Source organism: Harmonia axyridis, chromosome X (genome assembly GCF_914767665.1).
Source record: "Harmonia axyridis chromosome X, icHarAxyr1.1, whole genome shotgun sequence".
In the NCBI taxonomy this organism is placed as follows: domain Eukaryota; kingdom Metazoa; phylum Arthropoda; class Insecta; order Coleoptera; family Coccinellidae; genus Harmonia; species Harmonia axyridis.
The window spans coordinates 5,128,248-5,150,284 of NC_059508.1; the positions used below are offsets into that span (position 1 = coordinate 5,128,248).

At 34.8% G+C, this 22,037-nt stretch overlaps 1 protein-coding gene across 9 annotated transcripts in view; it reads right to left on the reverse strand.

The window, feature by feature from the left end:
- The window catches only part of LOC123686505 (neuronal acetylcholine receptor subunit alpha-7), a 165,312-nt gene extending 145,022 nt beyond the window's left edge, over window positions 1-20,290 (reverse strand). For all 9 annotated transcript variants that reach the window (XM_045626696.1, XM_045626697.1, XM_045626699.1 and 6 more), the window contains exon 1: window positions 19,964-20,290. In XM_045626696.1, the coding sequence (XP_045482652.1) occupies window positions 19,964-20,030 (67 nt within the window). In that variant the 5' untranslated portion in view covers window positions 20,031-20,290. The remainder of the gene's footprint in view (window positions 1-19,963) is intronic.
- Window positions 20,291-22,037: the final 1,747 nt, after the last annotated feature.

Here is a 22,037-nt window from a genome sequence, read left to right on the forward strand (position 1 = left end):
AGAAAACGGTTTTCGAAGACGCAGAATTGGAGGCATTACTTGACCAAGACTATTGTCGAACGCAACAAGAATTGGAAGGATTATTGGGAGTGACGCAACAAGCCATTTAAAAACGCATTAAACTCATTGGAATGATTCAGAAACAAGAAAATTGGGTGCCGTACGAGTTGGAGGCATTCTTGCATCGCACTGGAACTGGTGACGAAAAATTGGTTCATTACGATAATCATGGGGATATCCCGGCCATGCTTTCACGTCGGGGGCCAAACTGAATATTCACGGTTCCAAATTTATGCTCAGTATTTAGTGAGACCGACTCGGCATTGAAACAACGAGAGATAAGATAAAGTGCTTTTACAGCATGACAATGCTCGACCCCATGTTGCGAAAGTGTTCAAGACATACTTGGAAAGGTTCAAATGAGAAGTCCTACACCACCAGCCGTATTTTCCAGACGTTGCTCTGTCGGACTATCACTTGTTTCGGGCAATGGCACACGATCTGGCTGACCAGCACTTCCGTTCTTATGAAGAAGTAAAAAATTGGATCGATTCGTGGATGGCATCAAAAGCTGACCTGATTTTTCAACGCGGGATTCGTACGCTTCCCGAAAGATGGGAGAAAGTAGTGGCCAGGGATAGGCAATACTTTGAATCATAAATGTATTACCAGTTTTTCATAATGAAGCCTCGAATTTCGGAAAAATGGCGGAAGCAGAGTTGTACTCCTATGTACTATGACTTATTAGATAATAGAAGGTATTTAAATAAGCCCATTCTTATTTTCAAGGTACGCGATGTTAAATGTTGAGCAGATTAAAAATGAAGGTTAATTGAGAATTAGACAAATCAGTCTGTATGTCACTACAACTACATTTATTATATAAATCGATTTGAAAATTAATTTTGATCTTAAAATTATCTTTTTCTTTTTTGAGCAGTAAAGAGTGAAATTTTCATATTTTCTCTTTTGATGAAAATATGGCTAAGCTCTCAAATCCAAAAGTGGATAATATCTAAAATAAAATTTGTTCAATGTCTAATAAATTTCTTTTTATTCGGATATATGTGATAAATTTTAAGTTTCTTTTTTTTAAGTTATTTATGACTTCTCTTTCGGCCCCACTAACCGATATTCACCATAAAAAATGTTTGAAAATAGTAATAAATTTATAATAACTAATGATTTTCTAAATTTCTAAATACCAAAATCATTAAGTCTAGAAAACAGTAGGAATAATAAAAAAATTCTTAATTCTCTGAAGTGGTTCAGTTTAGAAGAGAGGAAAATTCCTTCGGAAATATATCTGGAAATACAGTTACTAATGATAGATAGCGACACCTTGGAAACACTTCGCTGACTTAGAGAAAGTGTTTCTTTCTGAAATGTGAGTTGCTTGTTTGACGAAAGATATAATACGAGATGGGCGAGGAAATTTAAATTTTTTCAAGCTTTTTCTTTTCTTCGACAAAATTATTCCAACAAAGTGATAAATGATATTGTGTTGAATGTATTGGTAGTCTAATTTATTATCTCATGAAATGCCACTTTGAAAATTTATTGAATACATGAGAAATTAAAAATAATATTGAAACACTTACGTGAAGTCAGGAGCTCTTGAGCGCTCGTCCATTCATGAGCCTATTGCGCTCAATAGCTCCTGACTCCACAGAATTGATTTTACAATTCTTTTCAAATGATCAATTCCCACTACTTTTTCCACATAATGCATTTGACTGAGAAATTCCACACACTTCCATTACACTCCAGCTGTTACGTATTATATTTTATTCTATGAAGTTCCTGAATTGCATAAATGTCCTCAGCATACAGGAAAAAGACGACTTTCCTGTAAGAAGGGTCTCTAAATGCGAGAAAGCTATGAACATTCACTCTGATTGCCTCGGAATATCTTTCTTGAATTCTGTATAACCTGCTGTTTTATGAGTCAAGAGAAAATAACTTCTTTGTTAGCCAATGCAAACGGAAAAAACTCTTGGATTGCTTCCAAACCTGAAGTGCGGAAAGATATACGTTTCATTGAAGAATATCCCACAACCCAGTATTTTGTTCGTTCTTCCGTATGAAACCGAAATTGAGGCCTATCGGCTAACTCTGATAATTTTTCTCCTATCGAAGGATGGGGATTACGTAGAATACCCATTGGCTTGTATTTCTTAGAAGAAATTCAGTATTTGTCCAATTTGATATTATGTCGTCACTATGTATGTATATTTTGTATTTTGAACCGAGGATGGCCTCAAACAATAAAGTTCGACTAACTGATAACGAATCTGTCCTCAAATTCAATTCTACGAGGGCTACTATTTATGTATTGAGAATTGGCAACACTGATATTGCCAGGTGAAATCTAATAATGACATCGTAAAATTTGACCTTTTTTGTGTTATAAGTACTCATAACGTTTTGACGTACGAGCACAATTTTTGTTGTTTACAGTATATTGAAAATTTCATCTCTGCCAAAATATGGATTCAATCAAAATACAAAAAGGAAAAGAAGTACGATTGCCAAGTGTGTAATATCATACGATATTAATTATCTATCTGGTTAATGTATCAACAAAAATGATATCAACATAACCATTGTCAAATAGAATATTTCCACGCTATTTTATAGGAATCATAATCGAAAGTAAACCAAGGAGATTGTATGTGATCAAGGGAGAGTAGCGATATACCGGTTTCACCCTTATTAGGGATCATCATAATTTCTTTTTGTATTTTCATCTTTCATTAGTAAGTGCAGGTGTAAGCCAATTATATATTATTTATTATATGGATTTAACTTGTGAAAATTTTCGAGCTATGAAAATTATGACTTTCGACGTGGTCTAACTTAACAAAAATGCATCTATCAACTAAATTCAAGCTGCTCGAAAACTAATTGGAGAAGATCATGTGACATATCAGGAAATCGGGAGATGTTTAAGCATTAGTATGACTAGCATACATAAGATTTTGCACGAATATTTGTGTGTGGTAGCTCTGTGCAAGTTGGATTCCTTATTTGTTGAATGATGATCAGAAAATTGCTAGTGTCGATTGAAGCCGTGAAATGATTTAAAAATACAAAAGTATTACATCTAAAGCGGTATACAAGATCTTCACAAGTGACGAGTATAGATTTATTCATACGAGCCAGAAAGAATAGGCCAGTCGGCAGTTTGGGTGTTTCAATGTGAAGCAAAGCAAACAAAAGTTGTTCGTTCTCGAAGCGTTAAGAAGCAAATGGTGCCGTTTTTCTTCACGAAAACTGGTCCTGTGGCAATTGGGGTTCTTGAAAATCAAAAGACTGTTAATTCAGAGTGGTATAAAACCATTTGTTCCCTAGAAGTTTCCGGTAAATTGAGAGAAACAAAAAACGAATCATCTTGCATCATGACAATGCTAGCTCACACACATCAAATGCAACGAATGAGTATTTGGAGACACAAAAAGTCGAATTAATGGGTCATCCGCCTTACAGCCCCGACTTGGCACCGAATGACTCCTTCTTCTTCCCCGAAATCAAAAATAAACTTCGTAGACAACGATTTTTCTGACCCGAACCGTCTTAGAACTACCAACTTCTGACTGGAAAAAATATTTTGAATTATGTTTCAATCGCATGCAAAGGTCTAAAGATCTTAAAGGCAATAATTTCGAAAAGCAGTTAAAATATTTTGCATCAAAATCGTTTGTTTATTTTTTTTATTCTCAATACATAAATAGTAACCCTCGTATACGTCCATTCGATGAATAAAATTTCATGTTAATTGCGTCACTAGTTCCAGAGAAAATCCAAGAAGAACATTGAAAGAAAAAAGCCCAATATTTCTATAACAACAGATCAAATTATGTTGAAAAAGCACCTGGGACCAGGTTGGTTCCTTCTTAAATTTATTCATTTCCAAAACGATGTTAACTTTGACAGCCTCTTTATCACTTGAGTTGGTTTAAAGGCGTTATCCTATTCACGAATAAATTCCAGAGTCCTCGTTCAATATTTCTGCTATGCTGCTGTTGGTATACCTAGCCAATAAAGTTGCATGAATCGATTGTTTTGGGAGGATCAAAAGGATGAAGATGTCGCAATATGATAATAATCTTCTTTATTTAGGATACCTAGCATTCTTGCATATCGAGCAATTAGTCCCAAGGATCTAAGGGCTTTGATGTAGATGGAGAATTATGTATTAGCCATTTGGGAAAACCACTTTCAACGGGGTTCTCTGATCGATCGGAGTGTAAGCTTTCGTGGAATATTGATGAGGGTTAGTATATTTATCCGAGCAAACTATGTGAATTCGTAGTAAGATTCATAACATGCGGCCATAAATTCAACAACCTCCTATAATTTTCCACTGTGTGTTTTGCATACGATCTACCTTTTTTGAATAAGTCGAATTCCAATATCCTGTACAGAGCAAGTAGACTTTGCTCATTGTATACAACACTCTGTATACTTAGATGTATCTTATAATTATACATTTATATTGTATACTCTTCCTGCAACTATCTTTAGTAATTCTAGAGTTCTCGAAAATTCGAGAAAATAACCTTTGAAGATCTATAAAAACCTGTGTATTTTTCGAGAACGTAACGTATTAGGCCAATTGAAAAGTCCCTGCTCTGATACAGATGGCGGTGCTAGTGTTAAATCCATATGATTTTCAGTTAGTACCAACCTTCAAAAGATACGTGTCAAAATTTGACAGCAGTCCGACCATTAGTTTGTGAAATATTGCGTTGTGAGTGTAACAACTTTTGTTATTAGAAAGAAGATGGAAAAAAATTTTTTTTTGTGCTGATCAAATATTGCTTTTTGAAAGGAAAAATAGAGTTGAAGCGAAATCTCGGCTTGATGAAGAGTTGCCGGGATGAAGAGTTGCCGGGGTCTGCACCAGGAAAATCAGCCATCATTGATTGGTATGCTAAGTTTAAACGTGGTGGAATGAGCACCGAAGACATCATATCATTCACGAATATTTGTACTTGAAAAAGCTGTGTGCAAAGTGGGTGCCGCGTGAGCTCACAATCGAACAAAAGCAACAACGTGTTAATGATTCTGAGCAGTGTTTGAAGCTGTTCAAGTGCAATAAACCTGAATTTTTGCATCGATATGTGACAATGGGTGGAATATGGCTTCATTAATTCACTCCGGAGTCCAATCGACAGTCAGCTGAGTGGACTGCACACGATGAACCGAATCCAAAGCGAGGAAAAACACGACAGTCAGCTGGCAAGATTATGGCATCAGTATTCTGGGATGCGCAAAGTATAATAAAAGGGCCAGACCATCAACAGCGATTATTATAAAGCGTATTATTATGGATCGTTTAAAGAATGGAATCGTTAAAAAACGGCCCCATTTGAAGATAAAAACGGTACTGTTTCATCAAGACAATGCGCCGTGTCACAAATCAATGAAAACATTGGCCAAATTTCATGAATTGGGCTTCGAATTGCTTCTGCACTCACCGTATTCGTCAGATCTGGCCCCAAGCTACTTTTTCCTGTTCTCAGACCTCGAGAGAATGCTCGCTGGAAAAAAATTCAGCACCAATGGAGAAGTATTCGCCGAAACTAAGACCTATTTTGAAAAATGGTATCGAAAAGATCGCTATAATCGCTCTCAAAGGCAACTATGTTGAATAATAAAATCGAATTTTGCCAAAAAAAAAAATTTTACTATGGAAGACCGGGGACTTTCAAATTGGCATGTTATTTCCGTTGGTAACATCGACTTCTTATAAACAGGGGGTTTAAAAGAATCGGTCAAATTTCGATATATTTTAAATATTAAAAGATGTTGAAATTTCCTCTTAATTGGTTATTCGAACCATGAATGGTATTTCTTATTCGGCAGACAAATTATGGTTATAGATTTTTTCATCTTCTTCTAAAACTTTGGCTGTCTTGTTCGTGTGAATGCCTCTGTCAAAACTACACAGCTATGCAGAAGGTATAAAATAATAACGCAGAATGGAAAAATACCTCTGAGTATGTAACAAAATACTTAACGCTGACTGAAATTAACATTTCAATTACTCAAGAGAAGGAAGACCATATTCAAAATACACTGAAAAGTATATATTTGAAATCCGTTATTCAACAAATAAAATTTTAGATAGGAGGAGAGACTTTATGGACGCACGGTATGACTGAATATATGACAGCCAATTATAAAAATAATATTGACTTTGATCGCTTGTATTGACTTTATGCCTATTAGTTGCCTTAAGTGTTGAACATAAACTATTCGATTTCGAATGATGGTCAAATTGTCATGGACAAACCGATTACATAGGTCAAATGTCCTCGTAATTAATGAAGATTTGGGTTCAGGGCAGGCCTCAGTATGTTGATTGGCTGGCTAATGCGTTGGATTGAAAAAGGTGCATTATGTCTATTCCACACAAGAGTTGGACTGGTTAACATTTTTCAGTAATGCTTTAATTGAAATTATTAAGCTGAATGCCTCGGTGCTACTTTTGTTTTGAGTTTGAGATAATTGATTAAAAAAAAGAAAACTATTCAACAAAGTTGCCATCACTCTGAATAAAAAATATCAAAAAGAATTACTCAACCAAGATAATTGATTACTCTTTCTTCTAAGTCCTCTATATATCACGTGTCTGGAGGGTACATAAGCCAATTTAACGAACGCATCACCCTGTTTTTGCTCGAATGGTGCATCACGGGGTATTGACTGAAGTATTTTCTAACGAATTCAAAGGAGACATCTGTATACATTTATGGTGACACCCCAAATCTCTTCGCATAATCCATTTCAGTCTCGAGTCGAGAGTCCTCGAATAGCCAGTACGGACCTTGTTCAGGAAATGCATTCGTGAAAGAACAAGGGCTGAAATATGCTCCGTGACAAATTTTCACAAAAGAGGTTTGTTAAATTCATCCTCTAGGTTCAAGCAAAACATTCATCTTGCCATTCTCGTCCAGAATGAAAACCTGTTGCTTTTGTCCTTATATAATCCCAAGGAAAAAATTTCCATAGCTATTTATGTGACAATTCGAAAATAAACTTGACAACTCGAGCTATTTGTAGGAATTCACTTCATGGTACCCTTGGCAATTGTCTCGCCAAGTGGAACATCTAAATAATTGGAGTCGGCGTTGGCCCATAAAGTTCAGAAGGTTTAGTTTCACTAAATAGCAATTTTCAAGTCCCTATAGTATTTTCCAGTGAATCCAATGGACGATAACCAAAAACTTGAGGATTGGGCCAGCTATGGATGCTCATTCAGAAGGAACCGAAGCGATTAGTTATTAGAGAAATTGCTCAAATGGATTCGGTCCTGTTTTAAATTGATTGAAAGATTCAACATCCTAAAGGAAGGATGCAAATTCGTATTTCCACCAACTTCTCCCTTTCTAGAGAATTTGAATTAAACATACCGAAGTGGGGTGGGCTTAAAAACGATATCGTTATATAAGTAAGATTCATTCTTGGGCGATACAGCGATGTAGATTTTTTCCATTTGTGGAATAAAGAAATGAATCAATTTGAATTCGTTCTATATTCAAGGATTGTATAACGGAAAACGCTACAGGCAAATAAATATCATTCTATGGCAAATAATTCGCAACCTGAATATCTGAAAGAATTTTTTCAGAAATTTATATGCGAATAGTTCCGATCAGAACAAGCTCAATAGCAAACAAATCTATAATTCCTAGTCAATCATAAAACCTCTTTTGGAAGATGTTCCTCTCAAAATAAGCAATTGGCACATTCGATCAAATGGACTTTCTCTCCCATTTCATCGAATCTAGCTCTTTGACCAAATTCTGGAGCAAGTAGATATGTTCCGGTACTTGGGATGTTGGGTGAATTGCAAATTGACATGGAGGTAATATCAAGGATAGAACAAGCCAGAAATTGCTTTGTGCAACTTAGGAAGCTTCTCTCCGATTGGTCCACACTCTTGTATGGAGCCGAAACATGGACGCTCAAAGCGAATACTATCAAGTTGGAAGCTTTTGAGATGCGGAGAATCCTTAAGATATCATGGACGACACATACAACCAACGAAGAAATGTTGAACAGGTTGAATAAGGAAAGAGAACCGTTCAACTTATAAAGATCCCTAAAACACCTTTTTCTTTTTTGGGCCACATACTGAGGAACGACAAATACCGATACGCTCAACTCATTATAAAGGGAAAAATTGAGGGCAGGCTTGGGCTGGGGATGAAGAAACTGACGAAACTGTCATGGTTGAGAAATTTACGCCATTGGACTGGTCCAAATTATGAACAACTTTTAAAAACAGCCGAAAATAGAGACGAATTTGCCATGGTGATATCCAACCTCCATTGATAGAGAGGCACGTTAAGAAGAAGAAGCTCTTAGACCACTATACGCTCACCGGTTCTTAATCCTACCTATAGGATTACAAATTTTATTTCAACACAATTTTAGATAACGAAGGTTAGTGTAAAAACACAAAATTAGTTGGCTAGATTTCCAAATTCATTACAATGAAAATTAGAGAAGTAGCACTTTAACGAATTTGGAACACCCAAGATATGGCGTTGAATAAAAGCATTAATTTTATCTAAAAGTCTTATGGAATGGATGAACATATGGAGTTCCATGAAATGTGAAAACATTCCACTATATTTTTGCGTTATCTAACCGGAATTCCAATATATGAAGTCATAACTGTATGCCTTTTTTCGTAATTTGGAAAATTTAGGATAAGGTTATTTCTATGAAATTTTTAGGGATATTTTGCTACCTCTAATAAAGCCGTGACTGGACGTTCAAGGTCTACTTCGATGTTAATAATTCCTGAATGACTATAGTATATACAAGAAGTGAAGCTTTTTTCAATATATCTAGAATTTGGTTGTGTGTGTGTGTGTGTGTAGATAATATAGTCCCTCAGCTACCTGCTTTATCACCGTAAAAAAAAATCGTTCACCCTTCGACTTAAGATGTCAAACCCGGAAAACCGTATATCAGGAAAAACGCTGACAAAATTCAATGCTCTAGTCTGCCTTGTAGTCGGGTTTATAGACATCGATTGTTATTCAAGGTTTGGTCTCGCTTTTTTATTTTCTAGCAGCTTCATATGAACCGGATTCTAAGCTACACAACTAATATGTTATTGAATTGGGAAGGTGTGAACGTGATAGAAATCCGTATGAATTCGGAGGGAAAATATAATTTTCCACGCATTCTTGGAGGGTGCGAATTGTACTTTTGGATGAGGAGTGCTAATGAACGGTATTGTATTGGAATTTTGATGGTTTCGCCAGAAACGTGAGGAGATCTAGGCGAAGTTACGATACGTTTCTCGCTGTTAGGATTTCCTCGGATAATTTTTGAAATGCGACCCACCCTATCCAAGAATTTTCTAAAGAAAACGCTGATTCATTCATTGTGAAGGTAACTTTCATCCAGAACGACACTTTCTTATGACTAATCGACTCACTTCAAACTTTCAGAGTGAAATTAATGACTTGAGCTAAGGCATGTGATGGTATTTATTATTCAACGTTCCCTGAAATTGAATTTTACTGCTTCAAAAAGTACTCTTTTATAGCCTCCCTCCAGATCTAGATTTATATGCCACTAAAAGACTTTGTATGAGTTACTCAAGAAAGAGGAGATCCTATCCTAATGAAAAAAACCTTCCAAAGAAAAACCATAATAACTATATTTCATTCCTATATCACCTTATATTTCATTTCGATAGTTTTAAAACTATACAGAATAGATCAATTTTAATATTTTCAAGTATTAGAGGTTACTAACTGAATTCAAAAAGATCATACAGCAAGAATTATTGAGGTATTACCATTTCGGTTATGAAGGAAATAAGAAATCGTTAATGTTTTTTATTATTATTCAATGTTGTTTCTTTCAATTTCAGTTTGCGCCAAATTCCATGAAAATATCTATGGAATTTTTAAAGTTTTTATTATTATCATTAATAGTACAATAGAGATGGGGAGAGGCCGAAGCCTATAACCCCACAAAAACTAAACAGGAATTTGATATATGAAATACGAGAAAAAATATCGTGAAAACACACAGTATTAAAAAAAACAAATTATGAGAAGGAAATTATGGAAAAAGTGTCCATCAAGCTAGTTGTTGAAGCTATTGACACTTGGGGCTCAGAAATCGTGGAGGAAAAACTACTCTTATCAATTGATCTTCAAATTAATTTAAACGAGATATGATTACTTCAAACAATGTGGTTCGGTAGTGAGTTCCATTTATCGAAGACTCTATTTCATAGAAAGTGCTGTCTCTGTGATGTCCGAAAAACCTATCTATCTAAATTGCTATGTCAGATTGGTTCAATAAAAATTCTATTCTATTCTATTTATGATAGACTATTTTTTCTTAAAATTTAACACCTTGGAACTCAAAAGATAATAGCTTAAAATAGAGCTCCCATAGAGCACGTATGTATTCTTACCATTCAGGATCAGCTTCTCATACTGATACCTCCTGTATGAGACATATATTTTCTGAATCTTATGAGAATATCACAAGAAATTCAGGCTAAACTTTATAGCAATCCAAACGTCTAATTTATTATACCAACCCCATATTTCATTTCATTTGGAATTTTTGTGAAATTATTTCCTGAAGTTAATTTTTGTTGTAGTTACTCTCTTTAGAATGTTTTAAAGTATCCTATGAATTGAAACTTGACCTTGAACTTTTTCCCTCTTCAAAATGTAGCCTTAAGTTCCTGCTGTGAAAATGGTATTTAAAATGTATAAAGATTTTATGGACAAAATATGGTAATTACTTCAAGTTTGAGGTTAATATTGAATTTCCTATGAGTTGAAACTGAATGCCCGAGAATATCATCCCTCTTGAAGAGCCAATATATTACCTTTAGTTTCTTTTGTAAAAACGGTATTCAAAATGAATAAATGACGATTCAATGGACAAAAGAGGAGGATAACTTCAAGTTTAGGGTGAATATTGAATCCCTTGCAACCTCGACATATGGCATAATCATTCTTTCAATTATTATCTCTCTTTTTATTCTAGAAGATGAAGTACTTAACTGTACCCTCAAAGCAACGAAATATTGGTCCAGACTCCATGTAGTCTAGACTATAATAATTCAATTATAATTTTTCATTTTGTAGATTTTAAGATTAATTCGTGATCTTCGGTAGTCCTGTGAGGACATCTTCACAAAGAGACAGACCCTGGTTAATATAATTTCTGCTCTCTTCGTTTCCCCAATAAGGCTACATCCTGATGGTGGCATCCAACAATATGTAATAAACGAGGTGTTCGGTTATAGACAACGATGACAAAACGAAATTTCGAGGCAATATCAACCTGACAGAAGAAGCCTCCCAACTAATTCAATATGCCACTGTTGCGTCAACTTAGAAAATGGTAATTACATCTGTTCGAAAGGGCAAATATGTTGCTGTCCAAAGAAGACTAATTGGACCCTAATCATTCACTCCCTCTAAGCTAATTTACCTGATCCTGTGTCGGGCATAAACTGCTAACCAAACAGCTATTTCGTATTCATCAATAATTGTGCCTAATATCAAGAGGCAAAATGTGTGTTTTTCAAAAGCGTGTTATTTATTTTCGAAAGGATCTCTTTGATGAACGTCATCTTGTTACATTCGAATGGGTTCTAATTAATGTTTTTCGAATGAATTTGTGTGGAAATCCGTTAATTAACGAGAGAGGAATTCTGGGAATTGTAGGTATCCGATCATTTTGGATTCCAAGAAGGAAACAGAGCTCGCTATTGATAAATACAGACATTGCAAACGAGCTTTCGTTACCGAATCATTTCGTTTCAATTACTGGATGATTACGATGATGCATGTGCGGAATTGAAAAAAACAAGAAATTTTCAATTTTCAGGGTAGGTTCAGACCTCAAATAGCTTTTCAAATAGGATTGTTTTTCATTTTCATAATAATAGTAAAACAATGGATTAAATCGAGATGAGTCTTGCATTTGGATTTGAAATGGGAATTTTGAACTTCATGCAGAATTTCATTTTCATAAACAATATCGAGAACATATTTCTAATTCAGTGACAACAGAATCAAACAATTTGAAATTTTTGCACATACAAGAGGTCTGAGAAAATGTGGAAAATCTCTCAGATTCAGATAAAACATGAAAAAATAAGATGACAAGTACCCATCATTTTTTTTCCTAGCGGCCCTCCTTACGGAGATACGGCCTTCTAAATGACGTCACTGGAAATCCATTTTAGTGGAATAAATTTCAAACTACTTAATATAATTTGAAGAAAATTTGATATGATGAAAATTATTGTAAGGACCCCTAAAAAAAATGGTAACCAAACAGCTATTTCGTATGCATCAATAATTGTGGCTAAAATCGAGAGGCAAAATGTGTGTTTTTCAAAAGCGTGTTATTTATTTTCGAAAGGATCTCTTTGATGAACGTCATCTTGTTACATTCGAATGGGTTCTAATTAATGTTTTTCGAATGAATTTGTGTGGAAATCCGTTAATTATTGAGAGAGGAATTCTGGGAATTGTAGGTATCCGATCATTTTGGATTCCAAGAAGGAAACAGAGCTCGCTATTGATAAATACAGACATTGCAAACGAGCGTTCGTTACCGAATCATTTCGTTTCAATTACTGGATGATTACGATGATGAATCAGTGGTCGAATTCAATTCTGCATGTGCGGAATTGAAAAAATACTAGAAATTTTCAATTTTCAGGGTAGGTTCAGACCTCGAATAGCTTTTCAAATAGGATTGTTTTTTATTTTCATGATAATATCAAAACAATGGATTCAATCGAGATGAGTCTTGTTGCATTCTGATTTAAAATGGGAATTTTAAACTTCATGCAGAATTTCATTTTGATAAACAATATCGAAAACATATTTCAATTTCAGAATCGAACGATTTGAAATTTCGATTTTACAGATACAGATAAAACATAAAATAATAAGCTGATAAGCTTCCATCATTTTCTTTCCTAGCGGCAGTAGTAAAGACCTCTTAAAAAAGAGGAAGTTTTTTATTAAGTTTTAGTTACCATAGTAATGTTTGTATTCGTCTCCAGTTGATCTTTCATTGTGATGTGATAAGAAACAGATGTTGTCGGATTCGATACCATAAACTTGAACTTCTTTGTTCCTTGAATGATTTTCGTGTCACACTTTGTTGCCGACGGAAAAAATTAGAATTCATGGTTCTTTTTAATAGAAATAAAAAAATTATTCCTTTGTTATTTTGTTTTTCGAAAACGGTTCATTTTATCGATGATAAACAGGAGTACCTTTTTTTTAGCTCAATGTTCAAGCCATCCAAATTTTTTTTTTTTTACTTCTTATCATACAGGGTGATGAAGATGTAAGCATTAAAATGTACAACCTAGTATGCCCCTGGTAAACTAAAAGAGCTAATTTAAATTTGAGGGCAGTATTCTAAGAAGTCTTTACTACAGTTCATCATATCAAATATTTTTTTAATTATATTAAGTAGTTTGAAATTCATTCCAGTAAAATGGATTTTCAGTGACATCATTTAGAGGCCGTATCTCCGTAGGGAGGGCCGCTAGGAAAAAAATGATGGGAACTTGTCATCTTATTTCTTTATGTTTTATCTGAATCCGAGAGATTTTCCCCATATTCCCGAACACCCTGTATATAAAACTATAGTAGCTATTTTTCAAACTTCATACAGAATATCATGTTGATAGAGTGTAGATATCACTACTACAGAATATTCAATCAAAATATCGAAAAATAATGAATATATTGCAGTATTTCCTTTCTAAACTGTTGAAAGCTTCATCATTGAAAATAATAAGCCAAAAAAATAAACACTACTTCTTGCTGTGAATGTTTTTCCTGCACATTATGCAGGAGGTTGAAATACAGCAGCAGTATCTGCGATCTGACTTCATTAGATAGATCCAGCATTGAAACATCCTGATTTGGTGGCAGAACAAACACTGTTATGTGTGACCAGTAAACAAGCCAACGATTTCATCCCATTACACGTTTATGAGTTTATGCAGTTTGTATCCGCGTTAATAACGTTCGAAAGGTTAGGTATTAGAGGATCATCACGTCAGCATTATTGGATTAATCTGTGCCACATTTTGTCAACAGAAAATAAAGCGTTATGGAATAAGAAATTGATGTTCGTTTTTTTCGAAATTAAACTGTTATTGCAACGTCAGTTCTTAGTATGGAAATCTATATATATTTTGACATGTACGCAAGCGCATTTAGTTTGACTTTGAGGCAGACATATAGGCCTCTTTAACTCAATCTAAAAAAAGGCAACATTTTTTCAAGTATCCTTTATTTTGACGAATTTGCTTTTCTCTGTCCAGTATCATGTTTTTTCATTTAACCTATTTGGAATTCATTTGAATAGTTCATTTTTAGGTGAATATCTCCTCAGGAATCAAAGTATAATATCTATTCTAACCTTAATTATAATACCAATATGAACGGAAAGAATCAAGTTGTTGAAAGAATCCTAATGAAGATATGAGTGATTTCTATAGATAGTTTGATTAGTTTTTTGTCGAAATGATAATTTCCTTGTTTCATTTAATGCTTCTCCTGAATTTCGATAATTATGTGAAATGTACTTGGAGTAATGAGGAAAAAGAGCTTGCTCTCACTAGCCAAAGAATTTTGCTCACTCGGTACTAAAATATAAATTTCACTGGCTATTATTGTTGCGAAATCCATCATGTGCAAATCAGCGTAAACATTTTATGAATTAAAACGGGTACGGTTGGAAATTCGCATTTTTTACATCCACGCTGTATTCCCCAGAATATTCCATTCAGAAGCGGGCAGATATTCAAAAGGTTCAACCATTGAAATTTCACGAGGCATTAATAATAAATTGATGGCACCTTCGAGAAACCCCAGTGCGTGATTGTGAGCACAAGAGAGGCATATTATTCAAGGGAAACTTTTTCAGAAATCCACTCTATCGAATACTGCATTTTTATGGAGTAGAATCTAGAACATAAACCGAAAATTCTTCAATAAAATTCGATGATCAATAAAAAGGGGACCCTGCATGTCGTAAATTTTCTGGTTGAAAATATATCTACATATCTATTCACTACTTATGAGTTATCTCCTGAATAAATTTACCTATTACAACATACGAATTCAAGTCGAATTTGTTCGATCAGTTTCAGGTTTCGAACATGTGTATTTAACTACCTGGTCTGGAAAATCTACCATGCAAACATGGAAAAACCTGATACTTGTACACAATATCATTTATCACTCATCATTTCTTTCTTGTTGTATTCATTACTGTCATGAGAAGGTTTTACAACAAAATATTTTCGAAAAAATTGTACGGAAAAGATAAAAAATGTTTCCTTTTGTACTCCGACCGAGCGAACAATCATAGAGTATAATTTGACACTTCCAAAGATGTATTTTGGGTTGCCCGACGGAACGTGCGAAGCCAGGGCGGGCAAGAGTATATTTTGACACTTCGAAGGATGTATTTTGGGTTTCCTGACAAAAAATGCGAAATCGAGGAGGAAAGCAAGTTTTATATAAAATTGTACTTACCAAATAAATGGAAGCAGGCATTTCACAAACGTAGTTACAATCAATCTTGAGTTTTCAATCGAAACAACAAAATTCCATTGATTATTCTACTTTATTAATTTTTTGGAAAAGCTCTGAACGTTGAAGAGAAGTTTTCAAATTATACAGGGTGTTCTATCTCAGACCAGCCACCCCGTATATTTTTCATCCCAAAGTGATAGGAAAAATTTCCCGAAACACGTTGAATGATTTTGTTTGGCGGACATCTTCTGACGTATATTTGAATCTTGAACAACCACCCCTTTAAGAGGGGGCGTTTCAACCCCTCAAATTGAAGGAGAAGGATTGAGTGATACTTCATTTGAAAGATTTTAGAAGCCTCTTTACAGCGATGTATGCAGAACGTAATTTGAATGAACCGTTTCCACCAAAAAATCAATTTTTTCGCTCAAATGAGCCACCTTGAATATTTTAGTTATTTTCTTCAATGTACTAGCCCATTTTCATTAGGCCCTTTTTACAAACTTGAACAAATTGAATGGCAAGTTTTTCCCAAGTATTAAGAAAAATTATCTCAGACTATAAATAAAAAAATCGAAACATTTCCGTATTTTGCCTTCAAAAGGTAAACAAACAAAATCATTCGACTTGTTTCGGGAAAATTTTCCAATCACTATGGGATAAGTAATGTACGGGGTGGCTCGTCTGAGGTGGAACACCCTGTATTGAAAAATGCGTAAACTGTGAAAATTTTACAACAGTTAGCTGAAATCTTTTTAAGAATTCTAAATAAATTAACTGGTTATAAGGCAAGTGAACGATCTGTTATCATGAAGGTTTAATGTTTGAACCGAAAGTTTCACCCAATTATTCAACAGTTCATTGAAATTGAATCAGGACGTGACACAATCAAGGCTGGGATTTGATAAAGGCGAAACATAAGTGATGAAATTACATCATTAGTAGAGCAGTGTTATTGTTTGACTAAGTTGGGATTTCAACTATACACCTAAGTGACAAACTCCCCTTAATGAGCTTCTGGTGTCAAGAATAATAATTAGGTCCCTGAGCTACCAAGTTACAGATCCTGAACTATCGAGATGGTTGAAAAGTTTTTCGTAAATCCAATTATCAGTTACATGCCTCGAGAATCTATAACTCCGGTGCTTATCTTCGTAAAATCCTCTCTCAGATGGACTGATCTCTTTCAAAGGTGTAAAATTGATATTCGTACTGATGGTTGATCTTCTCAGTCGAATAATATTCCTGAAAACCTGAAAGCTAGCTTCTTATTCCAAGCTGCAATTCCGATTTCTGTGACATAAAAGGATTTTCTTCTCGCAGTCACTGGTATTATGAATACAATTCTTCGTGAATACCGTCTTCGTTGAATACAGTCTTTCATTGTGATTTTGTATATACATTTCAGAAGATTTTGACGACAATTTCTTATACTACTGACTTATTTATTTGTATCGGTCTTTATTTGATAGAAATTCATGTCAAAATTTCGATTAGGACAACAACGGAAATTAAAATTTCTCTTTATTTCATGTTTTTGAAATACACAATCGCGCTAATATGAACACAAATAATGGCTTGTTCATATTACAGAAACTGTTCATATTTGTGAAGGTCAAGAAATAAGAATTTTTACATGTTTTCTAGGTTTTATTTCGTAATGAGTACATGAATATCAATAAAAATGATGCGCATAAAGTTATAAAAAGGTTATTTCAATGAGAAAATATTCAAATATTTCAAAAAGAATACAAGTTAATTATAATGACTGATCTTTTCTGTAGAAAAACGATGTTATTTTAGTTTGGGTCTTCTTCGCAGCAAATTTCGATAAAACTGCTTTCTCATGTATGTTTTTCAGGGTAAGTATCTCAGTCGAATCCAGAGTATTCTATTTTGCCCACTCCATTGATATGTTCAAAGCTTGAACTGCTTCCGCGTGTGAGACTTTAACTGACTCGGCAGAAATTTCACAGTCACTTTCTTCAGATTCGTTGCACTCTTCTAGATTAGTATCTTCATTTCTGTTCCATTCATCTATATCTTGACCTGAGTTTTCCATAGGCTGTAGAGCTTGAAGCAGAGAAATCTTACACCATAACGTTCTTTGAAGCGCTGGAGCCATCCGTCGCTTGCTTTAAATTCAGAGATATTCAAACTTGCACATAAATTCAAGGCTTTCTGTTTGATCATTTCTCCAGAAATCGGCATATTTCTTTCTCGTTGGTCAAGGAACCATCTATACAGCTGCATTTCCATTTCTGGCATTTCCGCCTTCTTTAGTGTACATTTTTTGGTCAATCGGAACGTATTGCCTACTCTCTCGAGAATTTGTATTCTTTTGTTTTTTATAGAACGAACCGTTGACTTAGCAATTCCATATTTCTTCGCTGATAAGGTAACATTCAGGCCTTTATTGATGTCTTCTAAGACTTCAGCTTTCTCATGAAGAGATAAACATCTTGATTTTCCACGCACTTTCACCATTTCCTTAGCTATTGTACTACTCGGAAGAAGAATGCGAGACAACTAATGAAAGCGCGATCCGGCAATGCATAAATGACGATAAATCGTGAAAACCGATTCATTCCTTTGAATAAAATAGACTAGTTCCGACAAGTTCATACTAACGAGATTATACTATGTTCATATTATAGAGTAGTCAACACAAAAATTTTTGTGTTCACATTACGGAGTGGTTCATAATAACGCGTGTTCATATTAGCGCGATTGTACTGTAATTCAATTTAACAGTGAATCTTGATTTCATAGAATTTTGAAAAAAATGAGAATGATTAAATACTTTACAAATGCATTACCGCTTATTGAGAGTTCTTCCTGGAACTGAAATTCATTACACATAGTGAATGTGATTAAAATAACCAACCATATAACCAATAAATTTCCACCGTATATTCTGGAAGTCATTAAATCGAATGGAGTTTACACAACTCATAAATTGTACTGCCGATATCGAAGGAATAAAATGAATAATAGAGATATATTTAATGGGTTCCTATAAGAGATACTCGATACAATTAATATAGAACAAATTTAAGGAGAATCGACATTTATAATAAAAAAAAATTTTTGGTCGATTTTTCTCAAGTGGAAAATCGACTGAAAATTCCAACGGCTGAAATTCCAGATTTTCCAATTACCTATCTCGAACAATCCGTCGGCGAAAGACTTCAAAATTATTATAATCAATAGGTAATTGTTCGCATTACTATTGTAATTTTCGATTATTCTATTGAATTGAAGTGACCAAAAAAAATTAGATATTTGAATTGAGTAATTTTAATTAGCGTTCTTCAATCACAAATAATGAAAGGAACAGAATTTTTTATCAAAATAAATTTTTTTTTTATTTTTGAAAAAATCAAATATTCCCATCAATATAATTCTATTTTTCATTTTTTTTTCTCGATCGACCGAAGGAATAAAAAGATTCAGCTAGTTCAGAATTATTGAATAGAAGTGAGGACATAAACTTTAATTCAATATTATTCTGTGGAAATTGATGTTCATCATTATCATGAATTTCCATCAACAAAGAACCTAATGAAAAAATACTATTTAATAATTTGGGAAATCAACTCTACAAATTAGAATATTTCGAAAAAATGCAAAGGTTTTTTTTCCAAATAACAATAGGCCAATTGAAAAAAAAAATTTTATCTTCTTGAAAATTTTGTTTTACACCACCCTGACAGTAACCTAGAGAATTTTTTCAACTGCAGAAATGGCGACAAATAAATGAAAATCAAAATAAGAAAATAGCATGATGCGCCTTCTTTGATTCCACAACTGCCGTCGCACCGTGAGAAAAGCAATAGCGTAATAGTAAAAATGGAAATTAATGTTGAATACGAGTAAAGGAACACGGTAAATGATGAATGATCAACAAAGGTGTATGTGTGAGTGTATTCCATCCCTTACTCTAACCGAAGAAGTTGGAGTTAGAAGCAATCACTAATATCAAAAGTAAAATGATTGATGATGATGAATCACGAAGGAAAACAAGTGATAAATACGGTAAAATTAATAAGGATATCCCGATGAAAAGATTTCATAAGAGAAGTCGGAAAATGAGTTTCGCATAATGAACAGTCGGAAAAACTTTCGAGTAGCGGAAAGTTCATCGTTCCCGCATAGTTCAACCACGAGTTTCCGTCGAAACTATCGGAAAAACAAAACCAAGTGAAAAATGATTGGAAAGTTATCGCGTATAAGAACAATTGTTGCTTCTATGTGAGAAAATTTAAATCTTCGAGAAGTTGTGTTTGTTTACAAAGTGTTTAAGTTTGTTTTGGTTTTACCGCGACCAGTTGCGACTTCAAAGAAAGACCATGCATATTTTTTAGACTTACCTGGTGGCATCAAAAACAGTAGGAAGGCTGTAGCCAGCAGGGCTACTACTCGTTCTTTCAAGACCATTTTTAATTCAATTGGAAACTGCTCATTTTCGACCACCAAAAATTTTCAACAAGCCCTAGAGCCTCGTAAAGATTATTTTCAAGCCCTCTTATGTGAAGCTGACCAAAAGTCTAAGGCCCGCCACTAGTTTCGCTTGGCGGGACACACGCGCCGAGTCTCACTGGTCACAACACGAGGGAAGTGCACCTCACTGCACCCCAGTTCGCTATCGTCTGCGAAGTCAACGCTTTTCCGTCTAGTACTCCGGTGGATGCTGCGGGGACGGCGGAGATCGATATGGACCATCCTGAGCGCGCACACTGTCAAGGGTCGAGGCCGCCTTCCGGGTCGCGCATGCGCGGCCACTCGATTTGTTTACTTTACTCCCGCCACACGGATGCGTGTATGTCCTAAACTTTGATATGTTTTCGCGACTTGGTGCAACTACTTCAAGAAATTGCCTCCTGGACTTCTGCTTATGCCACACACGAAGCCCCACCCTTGGAAACCAACGGAGTCCGGAGTTTGAACCGTTTTACTATCTCGTAACGGTCGCAGTTTGAATGTTGTCCTTGTTTCCCCGCTCTTTTACATTTCATTCATGAACGCAACCATTGGACATCCCTCCAACGATATGCCTGCCTTCATCACCCTACTCTATCTATTCCTTGCTACCCCTCCATCCCTCTCCAGTTATTATCAACCGTTTCTTTTCGAAATGACAGCTACAGAAACATAAATTTGAACTGTGAGGATTTTGCACAGTTTGAAGCGTCATTTCTGACGACAGTGTTTTATCTGATGCGATTGCGACTATCGGCTTTGAATTTTGCTTGTTCGTCATTAAGTAATTTAACAGACTTATTCCTAACAAGACTATTAGGGGATTTGAGTTTCACTTATCTCCCAAAGGATTTCATCTGCTCAGAAATTTTAAGATAATTGGATGCTTTCATTATGTTCGATTCCCAAAATGATTATGTTATTTAATGCAGGAATTGATTCAGATACTGATGAAAAAATTCGATTCATTTAGCTTTCAGATTCCAAAAAAAAAGCTTACAGTCTCTAGTCAACCACAAAATGTGTCTTCGAAAACACACTCTATAAACTATCACAAAAACTTATCTTGATGTTCTTCAATTAGAAAAGTATCATCGACAATTCACGGGTAGTCCTGGATAAGCCGGATCAGACAAACGTCTGATCAGAAAATAATAAGATGGAGGTGCAGGAGAATAATTTACTGCCAATAAGTTCAATCACAAACCAGATGAAACATTAAATTCATCATTCAGCAGAAGAACAAGAGAGGCAGTTAACTTTCTATGAATTGAAGTTGACTCAAGGTTGGACTGGAAGGACCACATCGAGAACACTTGCTGTGTGCAAAGCTTTATACCTGCTCAGTCCACATAGGACATTTTGATTTGGGGAATGTAACCAGAAGCCCCTAGATTGTTTATACTGCAAAAAAGCTATCAGAATAATGTACCACATGGAAAATCAAGATTTTGTAGTGAAATAGTTATTTGTTTCGTTAGGCAGCAAAGTGTTAGAATGATTGCCGTGGCTGATAGTTCATAACCGAGCGTAGCGAGGCTAAGAATTCTGCCAAGGCAGTCAATCTATTTTGCTGCCGAGTTGAACATATAATTTCTTCTTCGATTGTTTAGAATGATATATATGGGATATTGTATTTGCAAATTAGTACAATTCCCACTGTCTGTTTATTTTTCCTGGAGCGATAAATCAAAACGAAAGTTGATAGAAATCCCAATTGTTGGAATGGTTGAATGTGTATATGTCCAGAATAATTATAGTTCGACAACTTATGGAATATCTGACAGTTTTTTGGAAAAATATCGGATGTATTTTTATTATGGACAGTGATAAAGACTTACAAGTAAAGGGCGTTTTTTTTCGTGGTATATAACTTTAAGTTGACATTTCTGTTCGAGATGGCGACCGATTCAACAGCTGTCAAGTGATTTATTCTCAGTTTGGTTTGGCAATTCATCATCAATT